We start from the raw sequence: 19,404 nt of genomic DNA on the forward strand, positions 1-19,404 counted from the left end.
TATCATACTTAATCATGTTTATTTAGCTCGACACCTGTTTGTGTTGCTTGTCTCTCTCGACAACAGCACCCCCTTCATCCTCAGCCGACAAAAATCAATTGTACACCAGATACGACGGGCACGATGAAAATAAGAAGCCACGTGAAATTATCTATTGATTTCTCTCTCTCTCTCTCTCTCTCTCTCTCTCTCTCTCTCTCTCTCTCTCTCTCTCTCTCTCTCTCTCTCTCTCTCTCTCTCTCTCTCTCTCATAGCGGGATTTTTTCGTACTTGCATTTCGTGGCGAATTTTAACTCGTTCAGGCAGAACACTCTTGTGGGTCCAGTTGGCTTGCTGAACATTGGGGCCATGGGAATGAAAACAAACTAACAGGCTCTGGTTTCAAGCCCACCACCAGCCCCCCCCCCCCCCCCCCCCCCCCTTTTCTGTTAAAGTGGTCAGAACACACAAATGCCTTCTCAAAGGAGAGGCCTCGTATTTGGATCATGTTTTGGGGGATGTTAAAAGTTAAGTCTTGTGGCCTTACATGCTTGCGTCAAGGGCCGTCTGGCATAAAAAGCCCATTTCCTGTTCCTCTCGCGGGAACTGTCGGACCTCAGGGACCGTCTTGGACAATACAATACAAACGTCATCCATCCACTTTGAAAGAAAATAAAATACATTTTCATCCCCAAACAGAGCCGCTACTGTTGAGGGTTTATTGTAAAGCAGCGCCCACCCTCCTGACCCCTCGGCATCGTAGGCTGTGTTCGGAATCATTCAGTCTTTCACTGCTCTATTGTCACTGAATAGGGATTTATATATATATATATAAATCCAGTATATATATATATATATATATATATATATATATATATATATATATATATATATATACTGGACTATATACAGTGGATCCACGCATACTTGCAGTTCGGCACCTGTGGATTCACCTATTCGCAGATTCCCAAAAAAAGAAAATATTTCATTTTTTTATTTTTTTCAAATTTTGATCTATTTTTTATTTTTTTCCCAGTTTTGGGGAGAATGAACTCCCAAAACGCATATTGGTTGTTTATCCCCGCTTATTCAAGAATTTTTCGGGTTTAAAAAAAAAAAAATCTCAACGCAATTATAAATGGGTGTCAATTATCCGCAGATTTTAACTGTTCGCTGTTTGGACCTGTCCAGTCGTAATCCCCCACGAGCAGCAGGGTTCCACTGTAGTTCACTAAAAAGTTGACTTAAAAATTCCTACACAGTGGTACCTCCTCTTACGAGTGACCTAAGTTGTTCGAGATACGAGCCGTTGCTCGCTTGATTATTTGTCTTGAGTTGCAAGTGCAAATTTGAGATCCAACTACTAGCTTGTGCCATCAGACTTAACAACGAATGTATCGCGATCAATTCTTCGACTAAGAGGTCAGTTGCCTGCTTTAAGACGTTTATTGCCACTCCCAGTGGAAGTTGACTGTAAAACTTATTCGAAAACCTAGAGAATTACACTTTGTATTTTGCAAACCACATAACCTTTTCTTCTGAAACTACGCAAGCTTAATGCTAACACACAATGCAAAACGCCACGGATGGGCTACTGAAATAAGCATCAGTGTTGCGGTAGTTATTACCCTTTAAAACAACATATTATATTTGGACAGATGTACAGACAATATAACAATACTCATTCTTTATGCCCTGCGAAAAACAACTGAGAGTGGTGAGACTCGAATCTCTCGAAGACCCGAGACGCGAATCCAAATATTGATATATTTTTATACTGCCTCCTAGTGGCCAAGGCCCACTCACCAGAAGGAAGCCTATTGAATTAAAGCACATCTTTACATTCGATTTCATTATGTAATCATTGTATTTACTGATGATGCTAGTTTTCTTAAAACATGTTAAATGTTCCATTTTCTTTTTATTGAGGTACAATTTTTATGTAATTTATGTGCGTTTTATATATATTTTAATTTCATTTTAACTTAAGTAGTGTTAATGCTCTAACTGCTTAACACTTAGAGTGGTGTACAACAATACTAATAATACTATTCAGGAATACACCCACTTTCTCATTTTGGATGAACGATTGGGCCTATTACGCTACTGCATTTTAATGTTGGTCATAACTGTGGTACTTTGAGGAAAGTCTTTTTTTTTTTTTTTAAAGGTGGTAATTAGTGTATAAAAAAGGTTTGAAAACCACTGCTCTTGATAATTCCACCAGCAAGTCTCATTAAAAAGTCCTGTGTTGCGTTTATGACTGATTTTTATTTATCCTCTCTTGATACATCATGTGGACTGTGAATGTGGTTTGACTTCCACCTAGTGGCAGCTGTGTCACAGTCCCAGGACATAGAACCTGGCGTTTATAAGCTCTCCTTTTATTTATCTATTCCTATTTACTTTAGGACGGGAAAAAGAAATTTGATAAGGAGACGGAGAAATATTACTCCACGCTTGAGAGACACCTGAACCTGTCGTCCAAAAAGAAAGAAGCTTATCTTCAAGAGGTAAAACCCAAGCAAAGTTCTTTTAAGAACGAAATGCAGCTTTGTCTGTCATTTTGAGACGAGTAAAGCTGGGACTCGCCTCTGGTTGACGGGACGCTGACCCGGTTGTTTTTGCTGGTTGGCAGGCCGACACGCAGATTGATAAGGAGAGGCAACTCTTCTACGACGCGTCCCTTGAGTATGTCTTCAAAATACAGGAAGTGCAAGAAAAGAAGAAGTTTGAATTTGTGGAGCCGGTAAGTTGAACTTAGTCTCAACAATTTATCTTTTTAGGAAAGGGAAGTTTATTTTTATAGCGTGAGTCATACACAAGGCAAATCCAAAGTGATTTACAGAGGCAAAGAAATTATGATTACAAACGAGATGAAATGAAAGGGTGGAAAATCCAAATAACAAATAAACTCAAGCGTTCAATTCGTTCGAAAAGAGCATTTGAATTTGAATTTGTAAAACTATAATTCGCGGCATGTGTATGTTTTTGCTGGTGCATTTTTCTAAAATCAAATCATATTCAAGCCATTTATTTTTGTAATATTGGAAGATGGCCTGGTAGTGTACAAGGCGGCCCCGGGTGCGTCATAAAACCAATCGTAACAATATGTGCAGTCATTTCCAGCATTTCCATCGGTGAAGGCGACAGGTAATATGAAGTTCTCACTGTATTGTGTGTGTGGGGGACGTGAGTTGAGCGTCAAGTATTTCTTTGAAAGAATCACCCCGAACGTACCCTCTACATCCCCTGCTCCCATTTGTTTACATCGACTGTCAGCCCACCTTACAAAGCGCCCCCCCCCCTCGCCAACTGAAATGTAAATCTCCAGGCCCCGCGGGTCGCCGTGAGGGGAGTCAGCCTTGCGCCCCCGTGATGAATCTGTGCACAGATGAGGTGATTCATCCTTGAGCGTTTGATACAGCCGAGCTCATCCTGGGGATCAAATCAGTGTTTGTGTCGCCGGGATTTGACGGACAGCTGCACCCGGCGGGCGGTCACAACATTAGGTACCCCTGTGCAGTCTGATGGGCGCCAGTACAAACAATATTCTCTGCAAAAAACAACAAAAAAAGAACAAAAATCACAGCTAAAATGCTGTGATGTAAATGGTCTAGCATGACACAGAAACCATACAAGGGGAACGTATAAATAAAGGAGTCCTGCCTAAAACGTGAATAATTCAAAACAGATTAGTACGACGCAAAACCTACACTACATTGGGGGGAAAAGCCATCTCTTTGGAGGTTTTTTGTTCAATAGTTTAAACTGTAAATATACCACAAATTATATTATTATAATTATAAAAAAAAAAACCACTTCAAAATCATTTCGAACGCATCTTACAACATTACCCTTGAAAATAGATGGCTGACAGATGTTTTGATTTCGATAAAAAATGCACCAGCTATACAAAGATCGTAAATGGGTAAGATGTGTTACTTCAAAATACTTCGTGGACACTACTTTCCTATTAGCTGGACTGTGGCACCTTCTCAAGGCATCTTAGGGCGTTCTAGAATTAGCACAAAAATGTGCTGAGAGCAGCAAATAGATGAGTACAGAGCATTGGTTCTAAACAACAACAACAACACACAAAGATGGTGGTAACCTGACTTACAACTTTAATTTGTTCCGTGACCAAGCTCGGAACTCAATTTGCTAACATATCAAATCAATGTTCCCTTATTGTAATGAATGGACAGGCTTTAAATGCATTCAAGTCCCTTTAAAAATAAATAAAGTAGTTTAGTCTGGGTTGTGAGTGGAGGTTACATGCATGTTTTTTTGCTCAAATCATGTTGTAAAATGAATTTAAAATTATAGAATCACAGTTTGTGTGTGTGTGTATGTATGGATATATATATATATATATATATATATATATATATATATATATACACACACACACACACACACACACATTTTATAAATGTAGGCCGCCATCTAGTGGTTATGAAAAAGCTGTACCCTTTCATTCCAAAATGTGATTGATGTGATTTCTAACAAGTTAATTGCCATAATCTGTGTACAACAGCAACAAACATAACCAAAAGCTGCTCATCTGCTAGAGAGTTTGGACCAAGGTCACCTGGAAGTGAACCTCATCTCCAACTTTTTTACAGCACCGTATCCTATTAGTGTGCGTATAGGTGCGTGATTGTTAATGCCTCAGTGCCGCTCCTCCACAGCTGCTGGCCTTCCTGCAGGGCTTGTTTACGTTCTACCACGAAGGATACGAGCTGGCTCACGAGTTTGAGCCGTACAAGCAGCAGCTCCAGTTCAACCTCCAGAATGTAAGTACCGCATCTCGCATTTCGCCGGACCCTGTATGGTCGTCAGGTTTCTCTGCTGGTGGTTTTAAAGGAGACAAACTTTGTATTTTTTAGTTGCGCATTTGAAACAGTTCCCAGGTGTCTTAATAAAAGTTCTGCTCAGCCCGCCCCTGAGCGAGGGCGTTGCGACTATGTTCGTGGCTTCTTGTTATCCAATTTCACTTAATTGGTCCAAAATGTTTTGATTTACAACAAATAATACAAATAATGCCAGTAACGTATAGTTACAGGCCAAACAATTAAATGCTTTTTCCACCAGATGGCAGAAGATATACATTTAACCTCTGTAGACATTTTTTGTGACATTTTTGTTTGGTGGGATGCAATGCAATTATTATTATTATTTAATGTACTGTAAATTATGTGCCACCGTTCAGTAAAGGTTGGCAAAGACTTTTAATTAGTGTTAGACTATGTCTTATTCAGACTTGTTCGGATTACGTCACCGGTGTAGGAAAAGAACTCCGTCGTTATCTGAGGATGCCCTGCGCAAGCGATTTTAAAGTCATTTTTCCATAACATGTCCCCTTTAATGTATCCAACCATTTGAACAAAAAAAAAAAAGGGTTAAGAGTCAAAGAACAGCAAGCTGCGTTCGACAGCAGTCGCAGCCCCAGGGCCCCTGAAAATCGGCCTGACGCAGCAGCCGTTGCGCTGACATTTTCCGCTTGCTCTCCACGCCCCGTGAGGTTGAGGGCTCTGATCGCACTGCAAGGCTGCATCAGCATCTCACGGCTCCACGCTATGACACACTGCTGTCAATGGTGGAGAGGTACAAAGTACTACAAATACTTCCTCAATGGTGGAAAGGTACAAAGTTCAACAAATACTTCCTCCTTTCCCTACCAAACGGTGTATTTCAGGTCGCTGTATTTATTTTTCGGCTGACTTTTTAGATAGATTTGGTAGGTGGATGTATGGATTGATGGATACTTACAGTATATTGCTGGAAATGGAATTGTCACTGCAGCAACATTCACATACATACTGTACACTCACTACAATAATATGCAATAAAAACAACAAAGTCAAAACAAATACAAGCACAGCATTGTGGAGGAGTTGAAAGAAATTTAAATTTAAAAAGAGCAACAACAAACAAACAGAAGATTAAGAATTTGCATGTTGGTATGTGTTAAGGCCATGAATAGAGTCTAATTATGCGAAAAGAGTACTTCTGCTTTTACCAGTTTCTTTTTTACACAAGTTTCTGTACTTCTAAGTACAAAAGCATGAGTACTTTTGCTTCCTCTGACTGTGATGATGATGTTTGACTGCTGATAGGAAGATTGCAGCAAACGTGTTCGTCTCTCCACACAGACGCGCAACAACTTTGTGAGCACCAAGCAGGAAGTGGAGAAGCTGATGAAGAGGATCAGGTCGGCGGACCAGGACTACAAAGCTCCGGGCCCGTGGAGCATGGAGGGCTTCCTGTACGCACAGGAGAAACGTGAGTGAGCGTTAGTTAAGAAATCCATATTTTCTTCAACTTTGTTTTTTCTAATGTACAGTAATCCCCTCATATTTGCGGTTCACGATTGGCAAATTTCCCTGCAGTGTACCTTGACGTGGCTCGGTCCAGATTTTTGCTTTTGTGTTGCGAGCCAAAATTGGATGTACAAGCACACAAATACAAAATGACAACACTCTCAAGGAGCAAGATCATTTGGGCTGGAAAAGCCCAGAATGCCCCGTCTCAAACTATTCTAGTGGGTCGTTTATACATGGCAATTGAGATGGCTGGATTACTCATTAATATTGTATATGTAAATAATCTTTGCTCTGATTGTATCACTCTTATTCTGAATTTAAATATGGAAAACAGCTTTTGCTCTAATTAGTCTGTGGCGTCAACGGCAACATTGCACGCAACGTTCACCGCTGGCAACAATGAATACAAGCTTTGCTATTTCATCCGTAGTTACATAAAGCAAATTATAAATACAGTTAAGTATTGTAGTAAAAAACATACATAAAACATATGCATACTTATAGACTGTATTTGTATGACTGGGATTCGGTCGTTTTTGTTGTTGTGTCCAAGGTCCTCTGGGCTGCACGTGGGCGAGACATTACTGCACGTATGAGAAAAGCAGCAAGACGTTTACTATGAGCAATACTGACAACAAGTCAGCCAATAAACAGGTAGTTTACACTCCCTTTTTTTTTTTTTTTAAAGTGTAGTTTAGCATGATTTTGTTTAGTTTTGTCTTTGTTTCGCGGAGTTGAGTTTTGGAGTTTGGCCGTTGTTCATCTTTAAACTAAAATCAAAATCTTAGTGCAGCTTAGGTCTGTTTTACTTTGATCTGTGTTTTGTTTAGCGTCGTTCAAGTCTTAACTTAGTTAGAGCTTGCCTAGCTTAGTTTAGTATTTTGTTCTTAGTTGAGTCAAAGTTGATCTGAGCGTATTTTAGCTTAGTTGAGTGTGCTCCTGGTTTTGTTCAGTATCATTTGGTCTTAGTTTAGCTTAGTGTAGCATCACACAGTGTAGTTTGTTTTTGCTTAGCTTAGTTTTCTTTGATTTAAATTCCGGTGTTAGTTTGCTTTTAGTTTCTTAGCTTTACTTAGCTTAGGCCTTCTTGTGTTAAGTCTTTATTTTGGTCCTACTTTATCTTAGCAAATTCTAGTTGAGTTTAGCTTAGTTCAGTTTAGTCTTTCTTTTGTTCCGCTTAGTTTGCTCTTCATTTCACATAGCTCTGCTAAGTTGACTTTCGTCTTTCGTTGATGTTAGCATATTTTCACATAGTTGAGTTTGGTCTTTGTTTTGTTCAGCTTTACTTTCCTGTGAGTTTCACTTAGCTTTACTTTTCTTTGTTTAATTTAATCCTGGTTTCTTTGCTTAATGTGTATTTTATCTTTGTTCAGTTTAGTTGAATTTGATCCGTGTTTTGCTTACTTATTGGTAGCTTGGTGACTGTTTTCATAAATTGTCCACATTTATTTTTTTTCTGTTTGTTTTTTTTTGCTTCCTCATGAGAGTTGATACGTATTTTTAAATCACTAACATTGTACATGTATTATTGAATCATTTTGGGATGTTTTATTGCGTTGAACTTTCAGAACGGTCTGGCGCTCAACCAGCCCGAAATGTTCAAGCTCAAGTCGTGCATCCGGAGGAAAACGGACTCCATCGACAAGCGCTTCTGCTTCGACATTGAGGTGGTGGAAAGGTCTGTGATTTCACTGGAAATTACTAAAGATATCACAAGAAAAAATGCGATTCTTGCTTTTTTTTCCTTTTTTTCCCCTTTTTTTTTTTAATTTGTGAATCTTTAGCCTTGTGTTTATTCAAGGCTCAAGAAAAAGCTCGATTGAAATGCATGTGAGATATTTTGTGTTCCATCAAACTCAATTAACCCAGCGTGTCCCGGCAGAGACTCTCCATGTCAACACGCTGATGTTGTTTGGCTTCCATTAACATCCTGGAAGGCTTCCATGTTTTCAGTTCCTTTTGAGTCTAGCATGAACCCCATACACACACACCACACCCGCACCACTTTGTTACATATGCAGTAATCCCCCGCTATTCACAACAGATCAGGACCGAGCACTGCCGTGATTAAAAAAATAAAAATTTAAAAAACTGCAAGTAATTGTCTCGCAACACTAAAATTGCCTAAATTAATAGTTTCAGACAGAAATATACCACAAATATAATCTGAAAAGAGTTTCAAATGATTTCAAACTCATCTTGCATTATCTTCAAAACTGAATGTCTGACAAATTATTTGATTTAAAAAAAATTATAATAATAATAATAAACTGACAAGCGGCGATGACGTTCTGTAACTTCCATCAACAACCCAGGCTAAACTCGGCTCCTCCCCAACATACAAAGCTTGTCTCTCAGTCGAGATGTATCACTTCAGCATACATTGGTATCGTCAACTACGAGTTTAATTAATTCCTTGGCCAAGATCATATTTCCAGTTTACTAGTATATCAAATAAAGTTTGGGAAATTAATTGAAATGCTGTTAATCTGTTCCAGCCTTCTAAAAAACACCACATTTTTTTCTAGAACTATTGCTACACAATAAAAGAGAATCAAAAGAAATCAACTGTTTTGTTTTATGTGTAATTATTGCAGATACTATAGTATTTGTGTGTTGGTTGGAGGTATGCCTTTAAGGGGTATGGCCTCGTGAGTGATGTCAGGAGCTGCAGTTTGGGTTGGCCGGTTAGTCAGCGTGTAAGCATCTGGGCGTGAGTTGTGGCCTACAGCAGCTTCTTGCAAGTGTTCTCTTTTGGCATTTTTGTGTTTTGACTGTAAACGGCTAAATGTGCATCAGCCACTGCCCACATCCGAAAGCAGTACAGTACCTTAATTGAACCTTTTCTTTTTTTTTTTTTTTTTTAAATCATCCACTTCACTTGAGTTGCGGCTAATCTTAAACTCGCTTGTTCGTCAAATTGTGGTTTGCGAAATTAAAAAAAGCAACTAGGTAGGTGTATTTGTGAATAATGAACTTCGAATATGCAGGGGATCACTGTACCATGGATGTTTCTAACCCATTCCCAGTCCTTTTTATTTCCTTCTCCTTCTGTCCTCTTTTGTCCACGTAGAAACGGCGTCTGCCGCGGAACTCTTTTCAGGCCGCTTCGGTTGTTCTATAAAGTCCGGTACGTGAGCGGACCCTCGCCGCATGTTCACGTGTGTGTGTGTGTGTGTGTGTGTGTGTGTGTTTGGGCCGCTGACAATGTGTGTGATTGGCACCTTCTTCTCCTGCTGCCATGTTTCCTGCCTGCTGGGACAAATGTGCGTACGCTTTATAATTTACTTTTACTGATGCAGATTTTACAGTGATTAATATCCTCATGAAAAGCAAACACCTTCCAATTTTATCTTTAAGTGATTAAATTGAGCTTCGTTTGAATGGTGTCTTCAGGCAAACACTGCACCCATTAGCAAGCAGTTCAACTTATTTTTGAATGTGTCAAGACCAATGCACAATATGTATCCATCCATTTTCTATACTGCTTATCCTCACTCGGGTTGGGGATGTGCTGCAGCTTGTCTATCTTATCTAATGGTCAACAGCCAATCACAGAATATGTATTATACTGTATATGATTGAGCATTAGAGCCTCACTAAAAATAAGATATATACAGTGTATACTACTGGATTAAAGTTTTATTTGTTCAAGGGTAAAAAAAAAAATGTAATTGCACGAGAATAAAATTGTATTATTTAATGTGAAAAATAATTAGAGCATATGATTTTATTTTTGTAAGATCATAACTTTTTGGTATTTGCACAGTGTATACAAGCAAATTGTACCGGCAAAGTCAACTACACGGGGAACTAGTAGCTGCAATGGTAGAGAAGAAAATGCAATCTTTGACTTTTACTTTTGACTGTGAATGAGGCGCATTCAATGACCGCCAACTAAACAGGACACCTCACATGCAGACAAAAAACACAATCAGTAAATTAAACCTAACGACAACCAAATACCACCAGATGGCGCCAAGATTGTCAGCGAATAACCAATGATAAGTTCCGAATGGCGTACTGCAAATAGGCAGGCCTTCATGGTATTACGATGTTGTCTCAAAAACTTTTTTTCTTGTAGTGTTACAACTTTTTTTTTTTTTTTTTTTTTTTAGAATATATTACTTTACTCTTAATATTTTGCTTTTGTTCTTAGAAAATAGGACTTTATTCTCAGAATATTGCAACTTTTTATCTTTGGAAAAAAATGACTTTGTCTCAAATATCCGATTTTAGTCTCCTAAGATTCCCTCATCTTTTTTTTCTATTTTTAAAGTATTTATTTTAAGTGTGGCCCTAATACTACTTTGTAGTGTACACATACATGTGGTTCTTCATATGTGGTAATGTAAAAAAAAAAAAAAAAACATGAAGCATATGGACAAAACAATTGAGCCACACCTCTTGATCAGTTCCTCCGAGTGATTTTTGTGTGATGCGCCAGGAGGTGGGGGGGGGGGGAGCTGATGCATGTTGGCTGTGCAGTGGTGAATCACGCTGGAATTATGCAGCTTTTAATCAATCAAGCACCGGCAAGCTATATTTGGTCACATTTGTCCTTTAACGGTGACCACTGCAAACACCCCAGAAGAAATGAGATCACACTGAAACCAGATTCCCCCCACTCCCCCCAGGCATGGTGTCATGACGCTGCAGGCGCTGTCCGAGTCCAACAGACGGCTGTGGCTGGAGGCCATGGATGGCAAGGAGCCGGTAAGGAACCCCGTCGAGGATAATGCCATTCCTGCAGTGGGGTCCTTTTGAGCCAGGATGTACAAAAACTTCAGTACTGTAATAATCATGATGTGCCACTGGCTCCCTCAAGTGTTTGCTGCTAGAAATTACAACCTGCCTTATATACTGTACAGTAGTTAGTTCGGCTCTAAAATGTCATTTTTAAAATGGACAGGTGTGCCACTTCATATGTAGAGGAAGTAAAAATAAATAAATTAATAAAAAATAATACTTATAATGTTTCTGTAAAATAAGTAAAGTACTGTATACTAATTATCCTCATTAATGTTGTGGGTTTATATTATTTATAATTAATTTAATTGCAATAAAGTGACCAATTATTTAGTAAAATAATTGTTGCATGTGTGTGTGTGTGTGTGTATATATATATATATATATATATATATATATATATATATATATATATATATATATATTGCACATATTTAAGTTTACAGTAAACACTCAATTGGGCTGTAATGATTTTAATTATAAAATGATCATTTTAATTGTATTACGTATCATTTATTTAATTGTAATCAATTAACTAATGATTTAATCAAATAAATGAAATAAAAGTTAAATTGTGTATTTTTTAATTTTGCTAATATTATTATTCACAATAGTCACTAATTATGGAATAAAAATACATTTAAAAAATGTCAAATATGAAAATGGTTTATAAATGAATGAAAAATGAATAAATACATTTTAATGAACCAGTTTTTGGAAATAAGTGACAAAATTAATGCTTCAAAAATTGTAGACACTCAGTGGGCTGGATTAAAAACGAAGCTGCCCTGATATATACTGTCAATACTTAAATATGGTAAATTAATTTATACTATTACATTTAAATTCATAGTTTTGCTTTGTTTTTGTAATTGTCTAGATTTACAACCTGCCCGCCATATTGAGCAAGAAGGAAGAGAGTAAGTGTGAGCCAGTAAAACACATTTCTAACATGTTCTGTTTTGCCATTCCACTTTTATGTATTCACTTGTCACAACATTAGGTAAAGAGGCATCATCATATGAGATCTAATACAAACGTGCACAATGTCGTTAAATAAGGTAACCGTCGCCGTGAAATGACGACATTGAGGAGAGAATGTCGCAAATCTCCACACATTTGACACTGCTCTGTCCCATTTTGACACCCTCAACCTTTGCGGATCACCATGACCTGTATGACTGAGAATCTACATACTATCCATATTTGTATGTAGAAACACTTTTTGAAAAATGATACAGGATCATTTATTACATTTTTTTTTTTTTTTTTAGTTATGGTTCGCGGACCCCCAAACCACAGATTTAGACCATAGTGGTCTTAGTGTGTGGTCTTCATTCACGGCTTTTGTCTCCTAGCATTCCTTAACGAGGCCGGCTTCAACTTTGTGAGGAAGTGCATCTTCCTGGTTGAGAGCAGAGGTGAGGCGAGTTCAAAACCATGATAAATAGTCAGCAAAATAGGACTCAATGTTCTGCCTGTCTCCTTGCATGCAGGTATAAATACGATGGGGCTGTACAGGATTGGTGGCGTCAACTCGAAAGTGCAAAAGCTGATGGTGACAGTGTTTTGTAAGTAAAGATAGGTGGGCAATACATCCTAATCTACTAGTTAGGTATAGCAGGATTTTACTAGGCAACTCGTGGAGAAACTCTTCAACTCATCTGACTTAATTTTTCCACTAGCCACATGTACAGTATAATCTCTTTTTTTCCTCTCCCTTAAAGTTATCCTGTTTGATTCCGTGTGTACATAACCAAGCCGGCCACTAGGTTGCGTGAGGCTATTGTTGTCTGGCTGAAAGCAGCGGCATCTTTCATGTCAACTGTGTTTCTTAAAGCATCCAAGGCGCCAACAGACATGGACCTGGATCCTGAGACATGGGACAACAAGACCATCACCAGCGGCCTGAAGAATTACCTCAGGTCAGCTCGCCCCCGTCCTCGTCTGTCGCAAATCTCTCATTTAGCGTCAGAACGCCTGTCGCACACAAGCAGCCCCGCTGTTAGTCATGAAGCCAGGCTGCTAATTCACACAGGAAAAAGCGGCTGCCACGATTTGGAAATGAATGACAAGCAGTGCCTTGGTTTTTATCTTTTTTTTACATCTCCAGGTGTCTCTCTGAGCCGCTTATGACCTTCAAGCTGCATAAAGAATTCATCATGGCTGTCAGTAAGTTTATGTTAACAAAAGAAAATGGGACAAATCTCAATCAATTTTAGGATGAATAAAAATCAAATAAATAAAAATCAAGTACAGTTGCAGGTCACTATTCACATCAAAGCTCACTTATTTCTCAATCCCTCAAGATGCCGCCAAAGCCCTGTCTGAATAGAAATTGCTGTCAAGGAAGTATGTTGAAGTGTAAACTGTGTATGTTGGGGAGTAGCTAAGTTTATCCTGGGTTGTTAGTGAACGTTACAGAGAGCATCTACATGTACTCGAACACCCACGTGTCCGGTGCATTTCTTCGACATGAAATCATCTGTAACCCGTTCATTTTGAAGGGCAATCTTGTAAAATGGGTAATAAAAAGACAAAATTGGGGGCGGGGCGTCAATTACGCATGTTTTTTTCCCCCGCAATTTGTGTCAGAGTTTAGTCCCAATCCCGACTGTAGTGAGGGTTTACTTTACACAAAACCTGTTGCCATTTGACTTTGGATCAGTTGTTATCATTCTATTATTACAATGCATACATATCGAACCTAGTCCTCACCATTATCAAACATACAGTATGATTTAGAGGAGATATATTCTGCATTTTTGGGGGACAATTTAACATGGTTGTCTTAATAATGTGTGGCATGCTCTTTTTTTAATTTTTTTTTTTCAAAAATACATTCACTGAAATGAGCCATTTTGAGGGGGCTGTCTTGTCTCGTGCAAATTAGCCAGTGCTCACCTTGCCACTCTATTGTGGGGTCAATGCCCAACGCGGCCATGACGACCAAGGGCCGTGGCTACTTGTTCGTTGACGGAAAAGCACAAGCGAGCCACCACAATGGCTGCATGGGATTGTATTTTCACTTGTGGGCGCAGCACTTCATCACCAAGGCGCCAAATTACACTTTGTCAATTACTGTGGATACCTGACACATCTCCAAACACAAGTAGCTTCTTACTTGATGCTTAGGCAGGAACTCTAGAGACTCAACTATTTGTATAGAAGCAATTAAAAAGTCAATTTTCCATAATATGTCGCCTTTAAAGAACTGTTTGGTATTTGCAACTTTGTCAACATGTTTTTGTCAGAATCGGATGACCAGAACTACAGAGTGTGCGCTGTCCACTCTTTGGTCCACAGGCTGCCAGAGAGGAACAAGGAGATGCTTGAGCTGCTCATCAAACATCTCGTCATGTATGATTCCGCTCCATTCATGTTGTAGTTGTAGTAGTAGAAATAGCAGTAAAGACAAGTCTAATTGTCAACCACTGTGCACATTAACGTCCCATGAGTGATCATTTGGCTTCCTGCAGGAAATTATTCAATTTCACTTCATCCATCCACCCATCCATTTTCCTTACCGCTTATCCTCACTAGTGTCGCGGGCATGCTGGAGCCTATCCCAGCTGACTCTGGGCGAGAGGCGGGGTACACCCTGAACTGGTCACCAATCGCAGGGCACATATAAACAAACAACCAGTCGCACTTACATTCACACCTACGGGCAATTTAGAGTCTTCAATTAGCCCAGCATTAGGGTTGGGCATCGAGAATTGAGAACCGACAGGAACTGGGACTAAAGTTACGGTTCTCCTGGAATCGTTCAAATTAAAAAAATTCTGTTCCCAGTTTTGATGCCTAGTCCTCTGGCCCCGAAGAAGAAGTGGCAAAAACCAACGAAGAACGCGCACGACGACTTGTTTGTGCCCAACGGCGGCGGCGAACAAAAAAACATTGAACTAAAACTTCATCGCAGCAACTTTACATCACAATGAATTGGAACGAAACTCACATAAACGTTGTCTCGCAGAACCCGAGTCAAATGTTCATTTTAGTCTGTGCTGCGGGCTGCTAAGAAAATTTATGTTCATAATTTGGACACCCTTTATTTAAACCATGCAAACTTTTTTGACCCACCCTCCTAAATTAATCAGAATCAAGAATTGTTTGGAACTGGAATCGAAATAAGGAACCGGAGTCGAGACCTGAATCGCTCAAATTCAGGAGAGGCCAGATTTGAACCAAGGTCCTCAGAACTGTGAGGCAAACGTGCCACCCAATTTTACTTAATTGGTATGAAAATGATTCACATTATTAATTATAGTACTTAAATATACCTTTTAGGAATAAAACCTCTGCCTTATTTTTGATGAACACTGGTACTTTTTATTTATAATTTCTTTTGAGGTGGTACTTGGTGTAAAAAGTTGTTGAACCACTGGATTAGAGGAACGAACCTCGTCGTTGGCGGCCAATAAGCAAGTCACAGCTTTGTGTTCTCCACCCGCAGAGTATCCGCGCAAAGTCAGTCCAACATGATGACCGTGTCCAACCTGGGAGTCATCTTCGGGCCCACCCTGATGCGCTCCCAAGAGGAGACTGTGGCCGCCATGATGAACATCAAGTTCCAGAATATTGTGATGGAAATTCTGATTGAGAATTGTAACAAGGTGAGTCACAGAACAAAATGTATTGATGGGGGAAAAAAATAAATAAAAGCAGTTATTGTATATAATAATAATTAAAAAAAGCAGACATTATTATTCCATGGATTCTGTTATTTCCAGATCTTCCATCAGCTTCCGGACCCTAATGTGCCGCTGCCGCAGCCTCAGGGTCGGCCCGGTTCCCGCAGGAGCAGAGCCATTTGTCTGTCAAGCGGTCCCCGGAAGCCCCGCAGCCTCTACACGCCCACCCTGTGCCTGGCCGACGCAGAAAGTGAGTACCTAAAGGAAATAACACTTGTATAGTTGTCTCATTTTGTCTATTGGTAGTAATGAACTTGAAAAAGATGTTTTGACATGTAACTTCCCCCAGGGATCTATTCTTGGACCCTTTTTGTTCAAACTGTATGCTCCCTTTAGATTATAAATCAAGTGGCTCTATTGACTCAGGTTCAAGTACTTGTGCAAACTAAACATAGCAAAGTAGCATGGGAACAAAAACATTTATTTCAAATCCTGATAAGAAATACAGACATTTTTCATGTGGGTAAGTTTGAACTTTATTATGTTTAAACATTATTCTGATTTTGATTTATTTTTTATACATAATTTATGGGCAAAAACGGGGACGCATTTAGGCAGCTGATAAAAATGCAAAATATTTACAGATGTCCAGGTGGTAATAAATAAAATATAGTATTTCTATATTATGGTACATTCAAATTTGTAGTTATTAGAATTTGAATTAGTGTTATTGCTAATTAAATATAATCTTAATTGTATTTTTGTACTTATTTTTATTATTATTAGATTTCTAGTTTTATTTGTTATTTTTTATGATATATTTAGTATTTATGTTTTATTGTAGGATTTATTCCTTTGTATTTATACATGATTTTTTTATTTCTAGTATATATATATATATATATATATATATATATATATATATTTCTCATTTTATTGTGATAAGTTTTACTGCATTTTGTTGCTAGCATGTTTTTAATTTCATTTTATTGTGAGTTTATTTTTTATTTCAGGTTTAGTATTTATTTCATAGTTTATTTTTAGTAGAAGTTTTTTGGTTTTGTTTTATATTTTAATTTTCAGTTTTAATGTTAGCATTTCATTTTTGTTTATTGTTGGAATTTAGTTTTCATGTCATTTTATTGTTACTATTTATTGTTCGTGTTTCTTAATTGCTTGTTTTTGTTTTTTTAATTCTTAATTTTATTTAAAATTACATTCACATTTACATTATCTTCAATGAACGTACTTGTTTTTTTCATTTTCGGTCTTTTCATGAAAAGCATAGTAGAAATAGTTTTATTTGTTCATTGTCCAATGAACTTGCCTTCCATGAGACATCGAGTCAGAAAATTGTAAGTCGTTTGAGGTGGAAAGGCAGATTTTAATGCGGGCCTCGTGTGCCTCCCCTCTGGCCCCTGCATAGGCGACCCGTGCAGCAGCAGTCCAGGCAGCACCCCCGTGGGCAGCATGGAGTCTCTGTCCTCGCACTCCTCGGAGCACGACGGCTCGTCCAAGGCAGAGACTGCGACCTCCGTGCAACCTAACGACGTCACGCTCCCTGACGCCGCGTCCCTGCGCTCCAGCGGGCCCCGGAGCACCGAGTCCAGCTCCAGGGAGGAGGCCGGCCCGACCGACGTAGAGTCGGAGGACGCGCTCCCCGGCGTCGCCCCCAAAAAGGCCCCCCACCGTCGCTACCCTGGACTCAGACCGCCTGATCTCACGGCTGCAACCTCTCTCAAGTCACTGCATGTGAATGAAGGTGAGCCATAAAACTTCCTCCCATTCTCTATCGATAATTTACTTGGCCGAGAGGCCGGCGTCCACGTATAGATACATGCACAGAAGACAAACAACCATTCACACTCATATTCACACTTCTGGAAGATTTTGCGCACAGGTGTCAAACTCAAGGCTGGAGGCTGGATTCAGCCTGACATATAATTTTATGTGGCCACACTAAACAATATCGATTGTTTTTCGATTTGATGTTTCTCGCGAAATGAATTTATTATTTTCATTTTGGCAGAAAATCTGTGCTGCAATTGTAAATGTTCTTCACTTTAACCATTCCCCTCAGGCATTTATTTTTCAACAAATTGCTTCTTGTTCTTCTTCTGAATTGGACAATTAAATTTTTAATTTCTCAAATGTTTTCTTACTGCTGATTCCCATGACTTCTGATTTCAAATTCAATTTATTGTAGTTTGTTAAAAATATATACACAGTACAACTCTGCTATTCTCCAGGGATTGGAACTGAGCCCGAGCACGAATGGCGAAAAAATGCAATTGACATTCCCCCTTTAAATGTTTATCAAATTGCCTCGATTAATAGTACAAACCCTAAATAAACCACAAACTGTGATCCCAAAATGCTTGCGTATTCAAACCCATCGAAGTGACTTTCACAAACAACCCAGGCTAAACTTTGCTCCTCCCCGACATGTAAAAATGTTTCTCAGTCGAGTTGTGTCACTTTCATACTTCCTTGACACCAATTTCTATTGAGGTCAAGCTATAGCGCCAACCTGCTGCATGTAAACATATTATAGAAACAGCAAAAGAAACACAAATACTGCAGGAGAGTATTTCAGGGAATTACACAGAGAAAAAAATGCAAATGGAGGAATTTGTAAATAGTGACTCGACGCGTGTTGTCTCTATATACTGTATTTCATATTACGGTATTCATTAATGTCACTCTTTGTTTTACCTCAAGGCCAAAGGAGCTGCTCGAGGTCCACCCAAAACCTCTCCACGCTGGATCTCATCGATCACTTGAAGCACGCAGAGCACCCGGCGCTTCCGCCCAAGGTCGTGATCCGGCGGCGGGCCGCGGCGGCCGGCGACGGATACCAAAGACCAGGCTCAGTGTAAATTATGTTCCATCGTGTTTCAATATTCTTTGTGAGTCAGTACAAAGTGTTGTATGACTTATAACAGATTTTTTTTTTTAAAGTGTTGGCTCACTATTTGGAAAGTACAAACGACTGTCAGACTTTATAGTGCAGCACAATTGACTTCAGAAGATTGGAATTTTATGCTCGTCAAAACAATACAAGAAGGACATTTAGGGAAATCAGGAGCCTCAGCATGCCTGAAAACAACAAAATTTGCAAGCGCCTGTAGATCTTGTATTTTCATCCATGTACAGAAAATGGATGGATGGATTATTTTAGAGGTCCCCAACGTGACCTGCCAAAACTCACTCAGTAGCGCCCCCTGGGAAATAATTACCCAGTTTCGCCGATTGACGCAGAATTCATTGGACATGTTTATCATAACAGGATGCAAAGAAAAGTCACATGGAGCCATTCACAAAGTTGAAAAGGAAGGCAGCCATTTTGGTTTAAAGCAACCATTTTCATTGAGCAATACAAAGATCCTAGGCTACCTTCACACTGCAGGCCACAAATCTCAATTCGGATTTTTTTTTTCCCATTACACCCGATCTTTTTATGTAGTCATTCACATTACAAAAACAACAAAACTAGATTACCACGTAGCTCGAATTTAGATCTGCAGGTGTACCTAATAAAGTGACCAATGGGGTCACATGCGTTTCTCTCCATGTGAGTGATTATTATTATTCATTTAGTGTACACCACACGTCAATAAGGACAATTATGTCAGCCGCATTTCTCGCTCTGTCAGGCCGCCTGGCCACGTGTGCGAGCGCGGAGACAATTTATGTGATCTCCTCTGCGGTGG

At 39.2% G+C, this 19,404-nt stretch overlaps 1 protein-coding gene across 7 annotated transcripts in view; it reads left to right on the top strand.

Moving 5' to 3' along the window:
* The window catches only part of LOC133405109 (rho GTPase-activating protein 42), a 78,651-nt gene that overhangs the window by 51,967 nt on the left and 7,280 nt on the right, over positions 1–19,404 (top strand). For 2 of the 7 annotated variants that reach the window (XM_061681765.1, XM_061681768.1), the window contains exons 5-22: positions 2,391–2,492; positions 2,618–2,728; positions 4,674–4,778; positions 6,138–6,267; positions 6,862–6,962; positions 7,877–7,986; positions 9,382–9,438; positions 10,946–11,024; positions 11,938–11,977; positions 12,416–12,478; positions 12,554–12,628; positions 12,898–12,982; positions 13,171–13,229; positions 14,312–14,417; positions 15,514–15,673; positions 15,791–15,941; positions 17,106–17,453; positions 18,413–18,566. In XM_061681765.1, the coding sequence (XP_061537749.1) occupies positions 2,391–2,492; positions 2,618–2,728; positions 4,674–4,778; positions 6,138–6,267; positions 6,862–6,962; positions 7,877–7,986; positions 9,382–9,438; positions 10,946–11,024; positions 11,938–11,977; positions 12,416–12,478; positions 12,554–12,628; positions 12,898–12,982; positions 13,171–13,229; positions 14,312–14,417; positions 15,514–15,673; positions 15,791–15,941; positions 17,106–17,453; positions 18,413–18,566 (2,036 nt within the window). The remainder of the gene's footprint in view (positions 1–2,390; positions 2,493–2,617; positions 2,729–4,673; positions 4,779–6,137; positions 6,268–6,861; positions 6,963–7,876; positions 7,987–9,381; positions 9,439–10,945; positions 11,025–11,937; positions 11,978–12,415; positions 12,479–12,553; positions 12,629–12,897; positions 12,983–13,170; positions 13,230–14,311; positions 14,418–15,513; positions 15,674–15,790; positions 15,942–17,105; positions 17,454–18,412; positions 18,567–19,404) is intronic. The other 5 variants (XM_061681766.1, XM_061681767.1, XM_061681769.1 and 2 more) reach the window with 5 other exon arrangements.

This window comes from Phycodurus eques, chromosome 7 (genome assembly GCF_024500275.1).
Source record: "Phycodurus eques isolate BA_2022a chromosome 7, UOR_Pequ_1.1, whole genome shotgun sequence".
NCBI lineage: Eukaryota > Metazoa > Chordata > Actinopteri > Syngnathiformes > Syngnathidae > Phycodurus > Phycodurus eques.